This window comes from Chiloscyllium plagiosum, unplaced genomic scaffold (genome assembly GCF_037043375.1).
Source record: "Chiloscyllium plagiosum isolate Xiang-an unplaced genomic scaffold, Cpla_swu_hap1 HiC_scaffold_13, whole genome shotgun sequence".
NCBI classification, from domain to species: domain Eukaryota; kingdom Metazoa; phylum Chordata; class Chondrichthyes; order Orectolobiformes; family Hemiscylliidae; genus Chiloscyllium; species Chiloscyllium plagiosum.
Window position 1 is genome coordinate 85,498,223 of NW_028270151.1, and position 16,751 is coordinate 85,514,973.

General features: G+C 43.9%; 1 protein-coding gene across 2 annotated transcripts; it reads right to left on the bottom strand.

The window, feature by feature from the left end:
* Positions 1-7,630: 7,630 nt before the first annotated feature.
* LOC122555710 (BEN domain-containing protein 5-like) lies at positions 7,631-16,717 on the bottom strand. 2 transcript variants are annotated; one of them, XM_043701756.2, is made up of 8 exons: positions 16,118-16,717; positions 15,961-16,029; positions 15,650-15,832; positions 15,355-15,512; positions 14,842-15,202; positions 14,575-14,732; positions 13,295-13,520; positions 7,631-7,905 (listed from the first exon to the last, which is right to left on the bottom strand). In XM_043701756.2, the coding sequence occupies exons 3-8, from the start codon at positions 15,825-15,827 to the stop codon at positions 7,754-7,756; spliced, it is 1,233 nt and encodes a 410-aa protein (XP_043557691.2). In that variant the 5' UTR covers positions 15,828-15,832; positions 15,961-16,029; positions 16,118-16,717; the 3' UTR covers positions 7,631-7,753. The 2 variants fall into 2 exon arrangements, with proteins under 2 accessions (XP_043557691.2, XP_043557685.2); XM_043701750.2 differs by having other exon boundaries at positions 15,590-15,832.
* Positions 16,718-16,751: the final 34 nt, after the last annotated feature.

Consider the following 16,751-nt stretch of genomic DNA (forward strand, 5'->3'; position numbering starts at 1 on the left):
AGCATCAGTCCCGAGGTTGAGGTCTGGCATGGGATTTGTTTATCAGGCTAGTTCAGCAGGAGAGCCAGTAGCAAAGAAATGTGACAAGAAAAGTAGCCATTCAGAGAGAGAGAGAGAGAACTGACAATATGCAGAACATCTAACACTTTGTTACAGAGTAAAAAAGCTGAAAGCATCTGGTATTCCAAGTATTAATGAGGGCTGACACTGTTTGGTTTTCCAGATCAAATCAGATTGGGATCTTTCAGAGTAATGTGGCAGTAGTTTTTTTGCTTCTTTTCATTTCTCCTTAATGTCTTTTTCAGTACCTCATTAGCTTTGTGTGTTCAGACAAGAGCGAGTATGTTTTTTGATAGGAAAAGCTCAGCAGGTCTGGCAGCAGCTGTGGAGAGAAATCAGAGTTAATATTTCGGGTCAAGTGATCCTCAGAACTCCGAGAACTTCCTTAGTTCTTAAGCAGGGTCACTCGACCCAAAAATTAACACTGATTTCTCTCTCCACAGATGCTGCCAGACCTTTTCCAGCAATTTCTATTTTTATCTCTCATTTACAGCATCCGCAGTTCTTTTTGGTTTTTATGATAGCTATATTCAATTTTAAACCGATTACGGCATTGTGATGATTCCTCAAACAGTTTTAGCTACCAAAATTAAACTGCGAGCTGTTACCCATGGCATGTATTAATCTATTGAATGTGAAAAACTGGCCAAAAGATATTTTCTTATATTCTTTAAGTAGTTGCACAGCTTAGAGAGAACATTCCTTCCGATCATATACCATTGTGCCATCACATCTGCTGGGTTTGTCCAGTCAATGGGACAGGACATATCCAGGGATGGGGATGATAGTATCTTGGCCATTGCAAGATATGATATGATTCTTTAAACGTTATGATTCTTTGTAAGGAATGATTTCTTCTTCAAGTGTCTGTGAACAGGGGGCTCAGGCAGCAGGAGTGCAGGAATCGCAGTCTTTGCAATAGACCAACAGGTTTGAGTTTCTTTCATCTCAGTGGTTAGCACTGCTGCCTTACAGCACCAGAGACCCAGGTTCAATTCCACCCTCAGCCAACTGTCTGTGTGGAGTTTGCACATTCTCCCTGAGTTTGTGTGGGTTTCCACCTGGGTACTCCAGTTTCCTCCCTCAGTCCAAAGATGTGCAGGTTAGGTGGCTTGGCCCATTGTGTCCAGGGATGTACAGACTAGGTGGATTAGCCATGGGAAATGCAGAGTTACAGAGATACGTCAGAAGAGTGGGTGGGGTGGGATGCTCTTCAGAGGGTCGATGAGGACCCGATGGACCAAATCACCTGCTTCAACACTGTAGGGATTCTATTATTCTTATTTGGATGAAGATGAGGTCTACAGGGTAAATGAGCAAACTGGCCATGGCACCATGGTCCAGGAAGCTATTCAAATGGGGCATAGGGAGGGCAGAGGAGTGAATAGGAATATAATGACAGTGTAGTGAGGAGGATTGACACTGTTCTTTGCAGAAAAGAGGCTGACTCCACCTGACTGTGTTGCCTGCCCAAAGCCAGAGTTTGGGGCACCTGTTCAGGGCTGGAGAGGAACTTGCAATGGGATGGTCCATATAAGTACCGGTGGCACAACAGGACAAGGAGAAAGGTCTACATAGTTAGTAATGAGAAGCAAGCCACTAAATTAATTAGAACGTCAAAAGTAGTAATCTTTGGATAGTTATCTGAGCCATGTGCAAATTGGCAAAGGGAAAATAAGACTAGTGAAATAAATGTGTCGCTTACACACTGAAATACCAGAACTGGGGAATGGGATATGGACCATTAGAATGATCTACACTTGCGCAATAAAAGAACACATGGAACTGCTGATGCTGGAGGTCAGAAACAAATACAGAAAGATCTGGAGAAACTCAGCATATCTGGCAGTATTTGTGGAGAGAAACGCAGAGTTAATGTTTTGAGTTCAATGCCTCTTCGTCAGAATGGAAACCAGCTGGGAAATGGTGGATAATATGCTGATTGGTGGTGGAGTTGGAGTAAATTGGTGTTAGGGTCAGGGGTTTGGGATTGGGAAGCTTGAGTCATGCTAGGACCTATACTCTAGCAAATCAAATGATGGGAGAAGTGGAGAGGATTGTATGCAAAACACAGAAGCTAGTATTCTACTGTGGGACGGTGTGGAAATCAAAAAGTAGAGTGAAGTAGATATCAGGAAAAGTACAGAAAATGATAAACCATGAAAGGAAGGAATGGAAAGTATAAATATGAGAGTAAATTATATTGTTGCCTGAGGATACAATGGCCTAGGTTGTATTATCACTGGACTGTTAATCCAGAGACCCAGGTAATGTTCTGGGGACCTGGGTTCAAATCCATGGCTAAAGGTAGAATTTGAATTCAATAAATATCCAGAATTAAGAATCTAATGACTACTATAAATCCATTGTCAATTGTTGTAAAAACCCTTCTGGGTCACTAAAGTCCTTTAGGGAAGGAAACTGCCATCCATACCTGGTCTGGCCTACATGTGACTCCAGACCCACAACAAAGTGGTTGACGCTGAATTGCCCTCTGGGCCATTAGGGATGGGCAATAAATGTTGTGTTAAATCCTGTTAAAGAGAGAAAAAAAACAACAAAAATAATAATCAGTAGAAAAATAAATAAAAACTAAGGGCTTAGTACCCGAATGCACACTGCTTTCAAACCAATAAACTGAGAATGCAAATAGAAATAGTTATGACCTCATAGCCTTTACAGAGACTTAACTATATGACATGGATTGGGACCCAAACATTGAAGGGTGCAGCATATTTAGGCAACACAGAAAGCTAAGAAAAGGTGGAGGGTGGCTCTGTTAGTCAATGATGGTATTACTACAATAGAGAGGTAAGAATTAGGTTCAGGCAACTGAGATATAGAAATAGTTTGGGTAGCAGTGAGAAATGACAAAGGCAAGAAGCCACTTGCAGGAGTATCAATAGACACTCTTAATCCTATCCATATTCCATTCCATCTGTCACAATGTTACCCACTCAGTTAGTTTGATTATATGTTGTTGAAAAGACAGACGAGTTGTCCAAGTCTTTAAATTTACACCCATTAGGACAAGTGCACAAATGCTAACTATCAAACAGTCAACACAATTTGGTACTACAGGAGAAATGGATACTGAATGATCAGCAAGTCAACTCTCATTGGCCAAAGGATTGCCTTGGAGAATGCAACTGGAACTATAGATGTCTCAACCTCCTGGGTAATTCAAAAACAGGGCAAGGCTTGAACATGTTCTTTTTTTTTGCAGAGAAAAGGTTCTTGTGGCTGAAGTCTAGATTAGAGTGGGGTTTGAAAAGCACAGCAGGTCAGGCAGCATCTGAGGAGCAGGAAAATCGACGTTTCGGGCAAAAGCCCTTCATCAGGAATGATGCTTGCCACATTTGGCCACATAATGAGCTTGACTGACTAAATTGGTTTGGGATATCTGGTGGGCATGGATGGGTTGTACCAAAGGGTCTGTTTCTGTGCTGTACATCTCTATGACTCTATTGGCACACTTGGGATTGCTCAGCAAGTGTTGCCCAACTGTGGACTCACATCAAACAGTAGATGTTTAGTTTTGAAGTTTGCACGTATAGGCTGTAAGTTGTTAGAAATAGCCAAAGGAACACGTTATTGATCTGATCAGCCAATTGGTCTTTGTATCTGGCATAGCCCTAGCACTGAAATTGATAACAACATTGCTGAATGTGTGGTGGACAGAAGGTCCTTTTGAACTGACGGCAACATGTTTGAACAACAGGTTAAGTAAGTCAAATAAAAACCAAAAAAACCAAAAAAACTGCGGATGCTCGAAATTAGAAACAAAAATTGCCAGAAAAGCACACTAGGTCTGGCAGGATCTGTGGAGAGAAATCAGAGATAACATTTCAGTCCAGTGACTCTTCCTCAGAACTGATGGTAGCGAGGAAAAAGTTTTTTTTATGCAGAAGATTGCGTGGAGGGAGGGTAGAAGGAGTAAACAATAGAAGGAGATGGAGTCCAATGAGAGAGAGGAATAATTGGACAAACAATAGAGTGGTTAACAATCAGCCTGGGAGAATGGATAGCTATTAATGGGGTCAATTAGTGGCTAACAATGGGTAATATATGTAATAGCAGACCACATGATAACAAGGCCTGCTGGATGGCGGGCGGGGGGGAGGTTAGAATAAACATGTGGGAGAAGGTGCCTGAAGCCCAAAAATTATTGAACTCGATATTGAGTTTAGAAGGCTATAGATTTCCCAAGCGGAAAATGAGGTGCTGTTCTTCAGCTTACGCTTAGCTTTTCTTGAGCACTGCAGCAAGCCTGAGACAGAGATGTTGGCCAGGGCACACAGTGGTGTGTTGAAGTAGCAGGCATTGGAAGCACACAGTCTTTTTGCGGGACAGTCCATGTTTTGTTACCCCAAATGTAAAGGAGACCACATTGTGAGCAGCAAATGCAGTAGACTAGATTGAGGTTGAATAGGTTGTTTTGCAAGCAGTGGCTATTTCCAGTAACAGGCCCAAAGTGTTTTGCTGGTGGTCCCAGCTCTAATTTCAGATGTGCTACACTTAGCCATGTTTTCCCTTTTGTCCCTTCCCACCCCTTTTCTGGTTTCATTGGCCTCTCCCACACCCTTTCTCCTCACCTTACCTCGTACCAAACAGTTGGATTGAATTTATTGTCACGTGTACCAAGGCACAGTGAAAAGCTTTGTCTTGCGGGCAATACAGGCAGATTACAGAGTTAAGTAGCATAGATAAGTAAATAATAGGTACACAGCGGCAAAAACAAAAACACAGTTACAGGCGAATATTAAGAGTATGTGAGTCCATTCAGTATTCTAACAACAGTAGGGTAGAAACTGTTTTGAAACCGGCTGGTGCGTGTGTTCAGGCTTCTGTACCTTCTCCCCGATGGTAGAGGTTGTAGAAAAACTTTGCCAGGGTGGGATGGATCTTTGAGAATGCTGGCGGCCTTTCCTTGACAGCAGGGCTGGAGATGGATTCTATAGATGGGAAGTTGGCCTTTGTGATTGTCCGGGCCAAGTTCACCACTCTCTGTAACCATCTCCGATCCTGTATGGTACAGTTGCCATACCAGGTAGTGATACATCCAGACAGAATGCTCTCGATGGCGCACCTGTAAAAGTTGGCAAGGGTATTCACCATCATGCCAAATTTCCTCAGCTGCCTGAGGAAGAAGAGATGTCGTTGGGCCTTTGTAACCAGTGCGTCCACGTGAAGAGTCCAAGGAAGCTTGTTGTGGATGACCACTCCCAGGAGCTTGACACTCTCCACTCATTCCACCTCTGTGCTGTTAATGTGTAGGGGGCATAAGTAACATCCTGCTGAAAGTCAGTAATGAGTTCCTTGGTTTTGCCGGCATTGAGAGCTAGGTTGTTGTCAGTGCACCATTTTTCCAGGTCTCCCAACTCCCATCTGTAGTTTGTTTCATTGCCATCTGACATTCGACTGACCATGGTGGTGTTATCAATGAACTTGTAAATGGCATTAGTCTGGTATTTGGTGACTCAGTCATGGGTATACAGTGAGTATAGTAGGGGGCTGAGTATGACCCTCTGGGGACTCCAATGTTGAATGTTAATGACAATGAAATATTGTCCCCAATCTTCACTGATTGTGGCCTGTGGGTCAGGAAACTGAGAGTCTAGTTGCAGAGAGTGGGGCTTAGTCCGAGATCACTAAATTTAGTAATCAGTCTCAAGGGCATAATAGTGTTGAAGGCCGAACTGTAGTCAATTCATAGGATTCTTACATAGCTGTTCTTGGTGTCAAGATGTTCTAGGGAGGCGTGAAGGGCAAGTGATATGGCATCTGACATGGATCTGTTGGTCCGATAGGCAAATTGGAGTGGGTCAAGAGTTGTGGGGAGGCTGGAGTTGATTAATGCCATGAGCAGTCTTTCAAAGCACTTCATGACCACCGAAGTTAGGGCCAGTGGGTAGTGGTCATTCAGACATGCTGCATGAGCCTTCTTAGGCACAGGGATGATGTTGGTCCTCTTGAAGCAGGCAGGGACAGTGGCCTGCTGCAGGGAGAGGTTGAAGATGTCCTAGAAGATCTCTGTCAGTTGATCTGCACATGCCCTGACTGCATGGCCTTGTACTCTGCCTGGTCCCATCACTTTCCTTGGATTCACACGAAGGAAAACTGATCTGACCTCTGATGCAGTGACTGTTGGGATAGGTTCATCAGGGCTTGTTGGAATAGGTGTTACCTCTCCGCCGAAATGCTGCTCAAAGCGAGCATAGAAGAGACGGTCTGGGAGGGATGTGTCATCGTCTCCTATCTTGCACTGTCTCTTTTTAGAACCTGTGATGTCATTCAGTCCTTGCCATAGTCACCGGGTGTCTGTCTGGGTCTCTAGATCGGTATGGTCCTTGGCTGTCTTAATGGCTCTGGTAAGGTCATACTTGGATTCCTTATATTTGAGTGGGTCTCCTGATCTGAAGGCCTCATGCCTGGTTTTTAGCAGGTTCTGTATGTCCTTATTCATCCGGGGTTTCCTGTTGGGGAACACCCAGATTGACTTCCTCGGTATATAGTCCTCCACACACTTGCTGATAAAGTCTGTGACGGTGGTGGCGGACTTGTCCAAGGTACCTGCGGACTATTTGAACACGGCCCAATCAGCCGATTCCAGACAGCACCAGAGTTGATCCTCTGCCTCCTCCGACCAGCACTGGACCTGTATCCACGAGGGGCGGTTCTCCGGCTTGAGCTTTTGCCTGTAAGCCGAGAGTAAAAACACGGCATTGTGGTCGGAGTTCCCGAAATGAGGGCGGGGGATGGAGCGGTAGGCATCCATCAGAGTGGTGTACCAGTGGTCTAAAATGTTCGGGCCCCTGGTGGAGCAGGTAATCAACTGACTTTCAGAAGGATCTGTACGTGGAAATGTTTACTGTGCAGGGCAACCATTGCTGACAGATGACGTGGGGAACACCAGGAATCCGTGAGGGCAGTTTCAATTGTATTCTTTCACCTAGCTCCCGGATCTTCCTGCCACTGCTTCTGAGAGCTTTAGTTCAAAGGCAGGATAATGTGGGAAATGCAGTAATTGAAAGCATAAGTAGCTCTGCCACTTAAATAGAAAAAAGTGACCATCCATCACCTGGTCTGCCAAGTTGTGCTGTGCACACCCACAGCTTCACTCGACTGGGTAAATCAAGTTCCGCATTCAATGCGGCACGTTTTAGAGGAACCACATCAAATCACATCAGCTTCTCTACAGGAGACAAAAACATTGGCTCCCAGAAGGAAAACCCAGGAACTGGCATTAGTGTGAAACCAGCCTGCTGTGATATGTTGTGCACTGTTATATAATTCATGAGTAATACTGGTCATAGCACTGGTAATGCTAGTCTGATGCCAGTTGGTCATCTGTCATTATGGTCATAGACTTAGCAGTATTGGTCATGGCACCCATATGCATTAATGAGTGTGGTGCTCTATAATATAGGTATCATTGCCCAAATAGTATTTATTAGGTCAGTTGTGAAGAACTAAAATGAAAATTGCATATGGAAAAGCTACTGAGGCTGGCAGTGGCCTCTGGTGCTTGGGTGGGCGAGGGCCCACAGTCATCTTATTGACGACATCATTGAAGATTCTGAAACCTATTTTATTGGAAATCTAAATCATAACAGCGTACACCGCACTATGAAAATGGCAACACTTAAAAAGAAAGAAACATTTATAAAAATGCAGAGTCCCTCCCTCCTCTTCACTGTGACACCGACTCTTGTGCCAGGCTGCTCTTTCTTGTTCTGTTTAGGTCCATGATCTTCTCTGATATATAACCATGGACCCGGGCTTGCTCCTTACAGACCCCTTCAGTACTCATCCCCTTAGATCTGAGATAGTGGCCGTAGCAAGCTGAAGATAGGGAAGAAAAGGGGGAGAATATAATTAATGAAGTCATAATGCTGCCGTGTGAATTAAATAATATTTTACGGAAAGGGTTTACAACAGGGATATAATGACACTTTACAAGCTAATACAATAAGACATATTTTGGCAAGTGTGAACCTGGAACACCTCAAAGTGTTCACACCATCAGATATGATTGGAGGGGAACCTTATACACCCCAAGGCCTGTATCAGCCTTGGCAGCAGATTCGAGAGTTTAAACAGATTTCTGTGCACAGGTTAAGAGAAAGGACAGAGATTTCTGGTCATTGTTTTTATTTCATTCCTGTACAATGACTGCAGAGCGTCTGAAGAAGCCATTCCAGACTTGAAATATTTACTGTTTCTCTCTCCACAGATGCTACCAGACCTACTGAGTTTCTCCAGCTATTCTCTGTTTGGTTTAGATTTCCAGCATCTGTAGTAGTTTGCTTTTTTAAAAAAATACATTTTTATTTATTTTGATATTACAACAATGCAAAACAATATAATTCAAAACAGTACAAGGTAAGAATAATAAAAAAACAAACTGCACTCATGTACAAACATACAAATCTATATACAAAAAACTAAATATGTAAATAAATAATAACTAACAACTAACAAATAATAATATTAATAATAATAATAATAATAATAATAATAATGTAGCTCAGTGAGACAAAACAGTGGCTCTCAGCCATCAAGAGCATTAATTTACACATATTCATACATTCGCAGTTCCCCCTCTCTGGGTATTAGACTCTTAAAACCCAATCATTACAGCTATATAAAAACCTTTATTAGTGTGGCAAACAGATCTGTGTCCACGTAGTCAAAAAAGGACTGCCATGTCTTATAAAATTCTCAATCTTATGATGCACCATGCTTGTAAGAAAATCCAAAGGGACATGCTCCACAATTGTCTTATGCCAACCCAACAAACTTGAAGGATTTTCAGACACCCAATCTAATAGAATATTCTTTCTTGTGCAAAAAGTAAGGATGTTGAAAAGTTGTATTCTTATGCCCATCTACAGGGAAGAAGAAAAATCGAGTCCACCTCCGCCCTCGTCCCAAAGATCCTCTCTATTGCACCTACCACAGTGCTCCAGTACATTCGGAGCCTGCAGCAGAACCAGAAACAATGAGCGAGAGTGCCCGTACTCGCTTTGCACTTGGGACATGTTGAAGATACTCCTGGTTTAAATTTTGATAAACTATCTGGAGCCAAGTGGACCCTGTGGAGAATCTTCAACTGTAAAGCACGGGTCCGATTGCAAATTGAGATCTTTCTCGCATTCTCCTAAATAGCTTGCCATGTCTCTGAGGGAATCTCGACACCCAACTCTCCCTCCCACACCCTGCAAAGTCGTTCGATCTCACACCCCCCCCAAAAGAGATGATAAAGAGTGCTGACAGAAAGCGTGTTCTTAGCACTGAGCACCCCCTTCTCTATGTCAGATCTGTACAGATCGGTTGAAAGTGTTGTCCTTTTTTGAATTAAATCCCTAATTTGAAAAAAAAAAGGAGATCCCTGCTAGATAGCTTGTATTTCTGTGCTAACTGGTCAAATGCCATCATTGTGTTCCCCTCAAATAAATCACCCATGCAAGACACACCCCTAGCTGTGTCGAGAGACTGGTGCTGGAAAAGCGCAGCAGGTCAGGCAGCATCCGAGGAGCAGGAGAATCGACGTTTCGGGCATAAGCCCTTCAGCTGCCCAAATTTAAACTCAGAGTCCACCATCCCTGTTGAAAACCTGGCACACTCACTATAGCTGTAAAAAAAATAGATGTTTTGGCAATATTGCCTGCAATCTGCCACACTGCCCTCCACGCTTTAACAGTTTTAATAACTATTGGGTTGTGGCAATATTCCTGAACTGTCGTCATTTTGTCCAGGAACAGCATGAGAAGTTTCAATATCTAATCATATTGGAAGAGGGTCCCTACAAGCCCAGTCACTCACATAAGATAAAAGCGAGCTTAGTTGATAGTTTTTAATGTCCAGGAGATCCACTCCCCCCAGTCCTTGAGGCAATTGCAGTTTAGCTAATTTAATAAGGGGCTGCTTATGATGCCAGATAAAAGAGCTGAACCAGCTGTTCAGTTTCCTGAACATTTGCCTAGTGAAAATCAAGGGGAGCATTCACATAGGGTACAATAGATGGGGGAGAATGTTCATTTTAACGAGGGCTATCCGACCTAACCAAGTAAACGGAATCGCCTCCCATCTGCGAAGACCTTGTTTTTGTCAAATAAATGAACAAAATTAGGTTTAAGCAGCCGATCAAAAACTTGAGTAATGAATATACTCAAATAAAGAAAGCCCCCTGTGACCACTTAAAAGAGAATAGAGATTCGCCCTCAAAACCTAAAATTTTCGTGAGACCACCCATAGGCATAACCTCTGATTTTGCAAAACTGATCTTGTAACCCAAAAAGGCCAAACAAATTGATACATTGTATCAGACGAGACACCAAAACTGCTGGATTTGACAAAAAGACGAGGACGTCATCTGCATACAACAAAATCTTAAATTATTTTGACCCCATTTCTGGAGTCAATATATTAGGATCCCTACAAATGGGCTCCACCAGCAGCTCGATCACCAATGTAAAAAGCAGTGGTGAAAGGGCACAGCCCTGTCGGCTGCCCCTAAAGATATTAAAATTGCTTGATCTCACACCATTGGTGAGAACCACAGTGAGAGGATCACTATAGAGAATCTTTACCCATCTTATAAAGGCTTCACCCAAGCCAAAGTGCTCTAGAGTATAAAAAAGATACGGCCACTCAACCTGGTCAAATGCATTCTCTGCATTTAGAGAGATCACCAATCCCTGTACAGACTGTTGCTGACATGCTTGCATTTCAATAAGCAACCTCCTAACATTATTGGAGGATCTGCGATCCTTTATAAATCCCGACTAGTCTTCTTTAATAATAGAAGGCAACAACACAGTTTCCAGCCTTAATGCAAGATTTTTTTTATGATTAGATTCCCTACAGTGTGGAAACAGGCCCTTCAACCCCACCAGTCCACACCGACCCTCCCAGAGTAACCCACCCAGACCCATTTCCCTCTGACTAATGCACCTAGCACTATGGGCAATTTAGCATGGCCAATTCACCTGACCTGCACATTTTTGGATTGTGGGAGGAAACCAGAGCAAACTCCCGCAGACATGGGGAGAATGTGCAAACTCCACACAGTCGCCCAAGGCTGGAATCGAACCTGGGATCCTGGTGCTGTGAGGCACTGAGCCACCCAAGTTTTGGAAAAGATTTTAAAATCAACATTTAAAAGTGAAACGGGCCTACAGGAAGCACAGTCCACTGGGACTTTCCAGTTTTTAAGAAGAAGAGAGGTATTGGCCTCTCTTAGAGATGGGGGAAGGGCGATCATGAATATATGAGTCATTAAACGTATTGAGCATCAGGCCTGACAATATGCTTGTAAATTCCTTATAAAATTCACTGGGAAATCCATCAGGACCAGACGCCTTTCCATTCTGAAGCTGCTACACGGCCTCCTGCACCGCTTGCTCTGATAAGGAGCATTGAGAAAACAACACTTGTTCAGGGGTTACACCTGGAAGCTCCAAGTTCTTGATAAAAGACTCCATCCTAGCTCGCCCATCCTCACAAACTTCAGACTGATAAAATCTCTGAAATGCCGCATTGATCTTTTTAGAATCACAGGTTGGGTTTCCAGCACATTCCCTAATCGACATAATGGACTGGGGGGAGCGGGGTCACTCTTTTTTCTGGCAAGCACTTGCCCGGTTTGTCACCATGCTCAAACAAGCCTTTGTCTTGCAAAAGTAAGCTTCTTCTTTCCTGTCTGCGTGAGTGTGGAGTTCAATGCAGACCGAAGCACTTAGCCAACGAGGGCCTGTCAGAGTAAGCCTTCTCAGCTGCCTTCAACCATGCTTCGGGCAGACATTGCTGTTCACCCATCTGCCGCTCCCCACTGGTGGAATGGGAAATGACTAACCGTCTGGCATAAGCTTTAGCTGTTTCCCGAACAGACAGGCTACTAGCCAAACCTGAACTAATGTCTAGAAATGCCCTGTATTCATTAGAGGAATACTCCACAAACTTAAGGATTAAGGGATTAATTTACCAGTGCCTTAGACCCGCTACAGGATTTCCTTTTCCGAATCACCGCCACTGAGAAGTCCTGGAAAAACATGATCCTACAGCCCTCGTAAACTAAGGCCTTCAGATCCTTCCCCTGGACACTGGAAGCTTTCATGCTTCTCTGCTTTGTCTCTATAATTGTGGAACGGCACCAGGATAGGGCAAGGGTGTTGGTCCAGACCAGGCCTTCAAGCCGTGACCCAATGATCCCTCTCAATCTTCAGACCTCCCATTCCAGCCTCCAAGTTAAGGAATTTCAGCAGCCAATCCTCAATAAATTCCATTGGTTGCTCACCTTCCTTACTCTCCGGCAAACCAACAATCCAAATATTTTTCCTCCTGCCTCTGTTCTCAAGATAATCAACCCAGTCAAGCAAAGTGCGGACCTGCATCTCCTGGGCCCAGATCCTATCCTTGGAGGAATCAGTCTCAGCTTCTACCACTGTGACCCTGCGTTGGACCTCGTCCGACCTTTTCCCCGAGGTCTCCCAGCTGCAGCTCGTGCTTCTGCACCGTAACAGAGATCGGGGCCGGCATCTCCAATTTGCTTACCCAGCATCTCGCGAGATTTCGTGAGTTCCGATACCAGGGCCAAGTAAGAAATAGCATCCAAGGATCCTATGGGTTGGGCCGTGGTCCCAGCCTCAGATGAGCCTGCTTCCTTCTTCGGCATCCCTGGACGGCGAGATCGAAGGTAAGTGACTTCTTAGAACTTTCTAGGGCTCTGTGACCTTTTCAGAGTTCTAGAATACCACGATGACTTGGGTAGGGTGGGTTAGGGCTTTGTCCCTCCCACGGTGCAGTGCAGAGCTCAGCAAAGCGATCTTCCTAGATTGCCGCCATCTTGGTTCACCCAGTATTTTGCTTTTATTAGAGCATGAAAGTTGTTAATTTTCTGAGTGTATCAGACTGATCTGGACAGAGTGATCTGTTTAGCCAGCTTGAGACCCTCTCTCTGAGTTTCATGTACAGAAATTGTTGGAAAAGCTCAGCAGGTAGAGAGAAATCAGGGTTGAGTGACCCTTCCTCAGAACTCCCTCTGAGTTTGTTTGAGTAAACACAACTTTGATCTGCAAACATTAGTCCTCGGTGTTCTGTGTAGGAAACTAAGCACAACAATGTGAATAGTACATTCAAAGCTGGCATGATGTTTAGGATCCTAAAGGCTAGGTATCAAGGGCATGTAAGGGAACACATAAATGCAATTACAGTTTGCAATTGAGCTTACCTTTAATAGCACTCAGTTTAACAGGAGAAAGTGCAGGCTTCGGTACCGGAGGTGTGTCCGCGTTGATGAAGCGGGCACACACTCTGCCATGAATCGACCTATTGCGGAGCACGTCCGAGCCCCATACAGCGGCAGCCAGGGTCTTGACAAACATCGAGTTTGTCTTCGATCGCAGAACATTTTCCCATTGGCGCTCTGTAATCTCCAGACCACCCTGAAGTTGAACCTGTGGCAGAAAAGTGTACATACCAGTTTTCTGCTGGAAATAATGCAGTTTAGTGCACTGTGAACATACAGAGTCCAGGTACACACAGATGAGATGCGGAAGACTGCGGACAGAGTCCAATTTTTAACATCACAGCCGCCATACTACAGATGCACCATTACTTGGTACAATGTGATGATAATTAATGGTATAGTGGACAGTGAATCTGATTATCTAAAAGCTCAACAGGATCTTGATCGACTGTGCCAATAGGCCAAGGAATGGCAGATGGAGTTTAATTGAGAGAAATGCGAGGTGTTGCATTTTGTTAAGACAAACAAGGGCAAAACTTATATTGTTAATGGGAAGGCAGGTTGTCGACCAGAGAGATCTAGGGGTTCAGGTACACAATTTCTTGAAAGTGGAGTTGCAGTTAGACAGGGTGGTGAAGAAGGCGTTTGGCACGGTTGTCTTCATTGGTCAGAGCATCGAGTATAGGAATTGAGATATCATGTTTCGGCTATACAGGACATTGATGAGACAAGTTTTGGAGTACTGCATACAGTTTTGGTCACCCTGCCGTAGGAAGGATGTTATTAAATTGGAAAGGATGCAGAAAAGATTTACCAGGATGTCACCCGGACTGCAAGGTTTGAGTTATAAGATGAGGTAGGCTGGAACGTTTTTTCACTGGAACGCAGGAAGTTGAAGGGTGACCTTATTGAGGTTTATAAAATCATGAGGCACAGAGATAAGGTGAATAGCTAAGTTATTTTCCCTTGAGTAGGGGAGCTCAAAACTACAGGACAAAGGTTTAAAGTGAGAGGGGAAAGATTTTAAAGGGACCTGAGGGGCAACGGTATTACACGGAGTTCGTGTCTAGAATGAGCTGCCAGACGTAATGGTAGAGAGTTACTACATTTAAGAGACATTTGGATAGGTACATGGATAGGGAAGGTTTAGAGGGATCTGGGCTAAATGCAGGCAAGTGGGACTCGTTTCGTTTCGAAACCTTGTCGGCATAGACAAGTTGGGCTGAAGGATCTGTTTCAGTTCTGTATGACGCTATAATTACCATTCCATCGATAGGAATATAGAGATTATCTGCACAGGTGCTGGTCTCTCCGTCTGTGCCAGTGAATGTGGGTGAAGGCTCCGTATTCATCTGCACTGATCTGGGCAGTGCTGGTCTTGTCAGATCCACGGCCCGTCTGGACAGTGCAGGTTGGCGTGCTACAACACACAGCAAATAGAAAAATTAGCTCCTTATTCTCAGCTTCCCCAGACTTGAATCTAAAACATGAAATCACACCATCGCATATTCAGCAAACAGATCAGTTACGCTGGGCGCGGTTTAGGAGTCGCTCTTGGAGTCGGCAGTTGAGGTCCTGCAGCTGGTCCATTCTCTCCTGCAGGCGACGGATGATTCTTGTAGCCTCCTGCAGGTCACTGTTTAGGGACTCCACCTTCTGCCTGAGGACTTTGTTCTCAGCTTCCACCTGCATGAGCCCTGGTTTCCTTTCCTGCCAGTCATGTCCGACCATCCTTGGTGGCGGGGTCATCTCATTCACAAACTCTCCTGATACAGAGAGGGCATCTGTCATATTCCCCAGAGCACAGTCGGGCATCTCGGTCTTGAAACCATCTATTAGCCTCTGCAGATGTTTTCTCCACGCACTTTCTGTCCGAGCTCTCTTATCCTTCTGCCAACAAAGAGAAATTGGAGGTTACCTTTTTGGCATGGGTGAGAGATACGGCTCCATACATCAAGTGCTACTCTTTATTAGATGTGTCTCCGCAGTGTGCATTGTTGACCATATCTCAACAAAACCAAATGAATGGCTTAAGCACCTACCCTTGTCACACCAGTGGCCTCTAATACTCTCTTCCCCTGTGTGTTCCTGCTTGGGCCAGGCCCATGACTGGCACTGTCCGATTCCACATTGCTATCCCAGGTAGGATACTTCAGCAGTTTATGTTTAGCTCTTTCAGCTCTGATCTCTTCAGGGGACTCTGGAGATGAGATCACAAAAAATTTAATCAATACCTCATCATCAAACACAACTGTTATCTCAGATGATCACACTTACCTGCGAGAAGCATGATCTGTGCTTTATAGTATGGATCATTGGGGCTCCGCATATATTCACCAGAGTTATAGTCCTCTGACTTGCCAATGCTCGCCTGGATCCATCGAACCATATATACCCTGCTGGGATTGTGGGTCAGGAGCTTAAACTTTTGGACGTCCTCCTGAATGGACACAATCCTAGATACCCCATTGTCATCAAGGAATCTGACAAATGCAAATTTTGCGACTGCCGCCATTGTATCTGAATGAGGTGGAAAACATTCAAAAATTACATCCAAAGCAGACTGTTTTCAATTAAATTTGTAAAAAGCTTTAATTTCTAGCTATAATGCTGCCTTTAGTTTCCCCGGTTGGTTTCGGAAACCTTACCTGACCATAGAGCTTAATGCTGCCATTGATTTGTGAATGCCATTTTCAAACACCGCACCAGGGCAGGTTCTGAATAGAAACAAGCACACAACAATACCTTTACATACTGATATGAGTAAGCATATATCTGTTTCTTAAAACCTTTTCTAAAACACACCTTACATGCAGCACTTCCACATAACAGAGGGAAAGGTGCCCATCCAGGCGGGAAAACCAGTAAAACTTGTGAAGATGTATACTGGTCTACTGCAGTACAACCAATATGTTAATTTCCAGGTACCTTTTTTTTAAAAAGAAAATTTTGTTTTTCACTTCTGGGTGTGCTTATTAATTCATTTGAAAATAGATCCTTCAAACAAAGATAAAAGGTGGACACCCACTGCTGAGCACATTTTTTTTGAAAGACTGGGCAAGTTTGCAACATTCACTGTGACTGCGGGCCTCCCTAGGCCCCTTTCATTTCTCCAATTTGTTCTTCTAGTAGAGGTCCCATCTCTCTGTGTTCAGTTCTGCTGTGAAGTGATTAATAAACTAACATTATCTTCAAATGATTAACAATGATCAAATTAATAATGATTAAAGTGATCATTAAAAGGCAGCAACATCAGTGACAAAAAGAAACAACAGTGCACAAAATTAAGATTTTTTTAAAAAAAATTGTGTGGGCTGCAAAAACCTGCCCAGTGGGAAAAAACCAGTAAAAACAACACAGGTGGAAGTAAGCGTACTGGTACTACTGGTCGTCCATTTTGAGGGTATATAAGATGAGTCAGACCAGTATGTGTCATTCA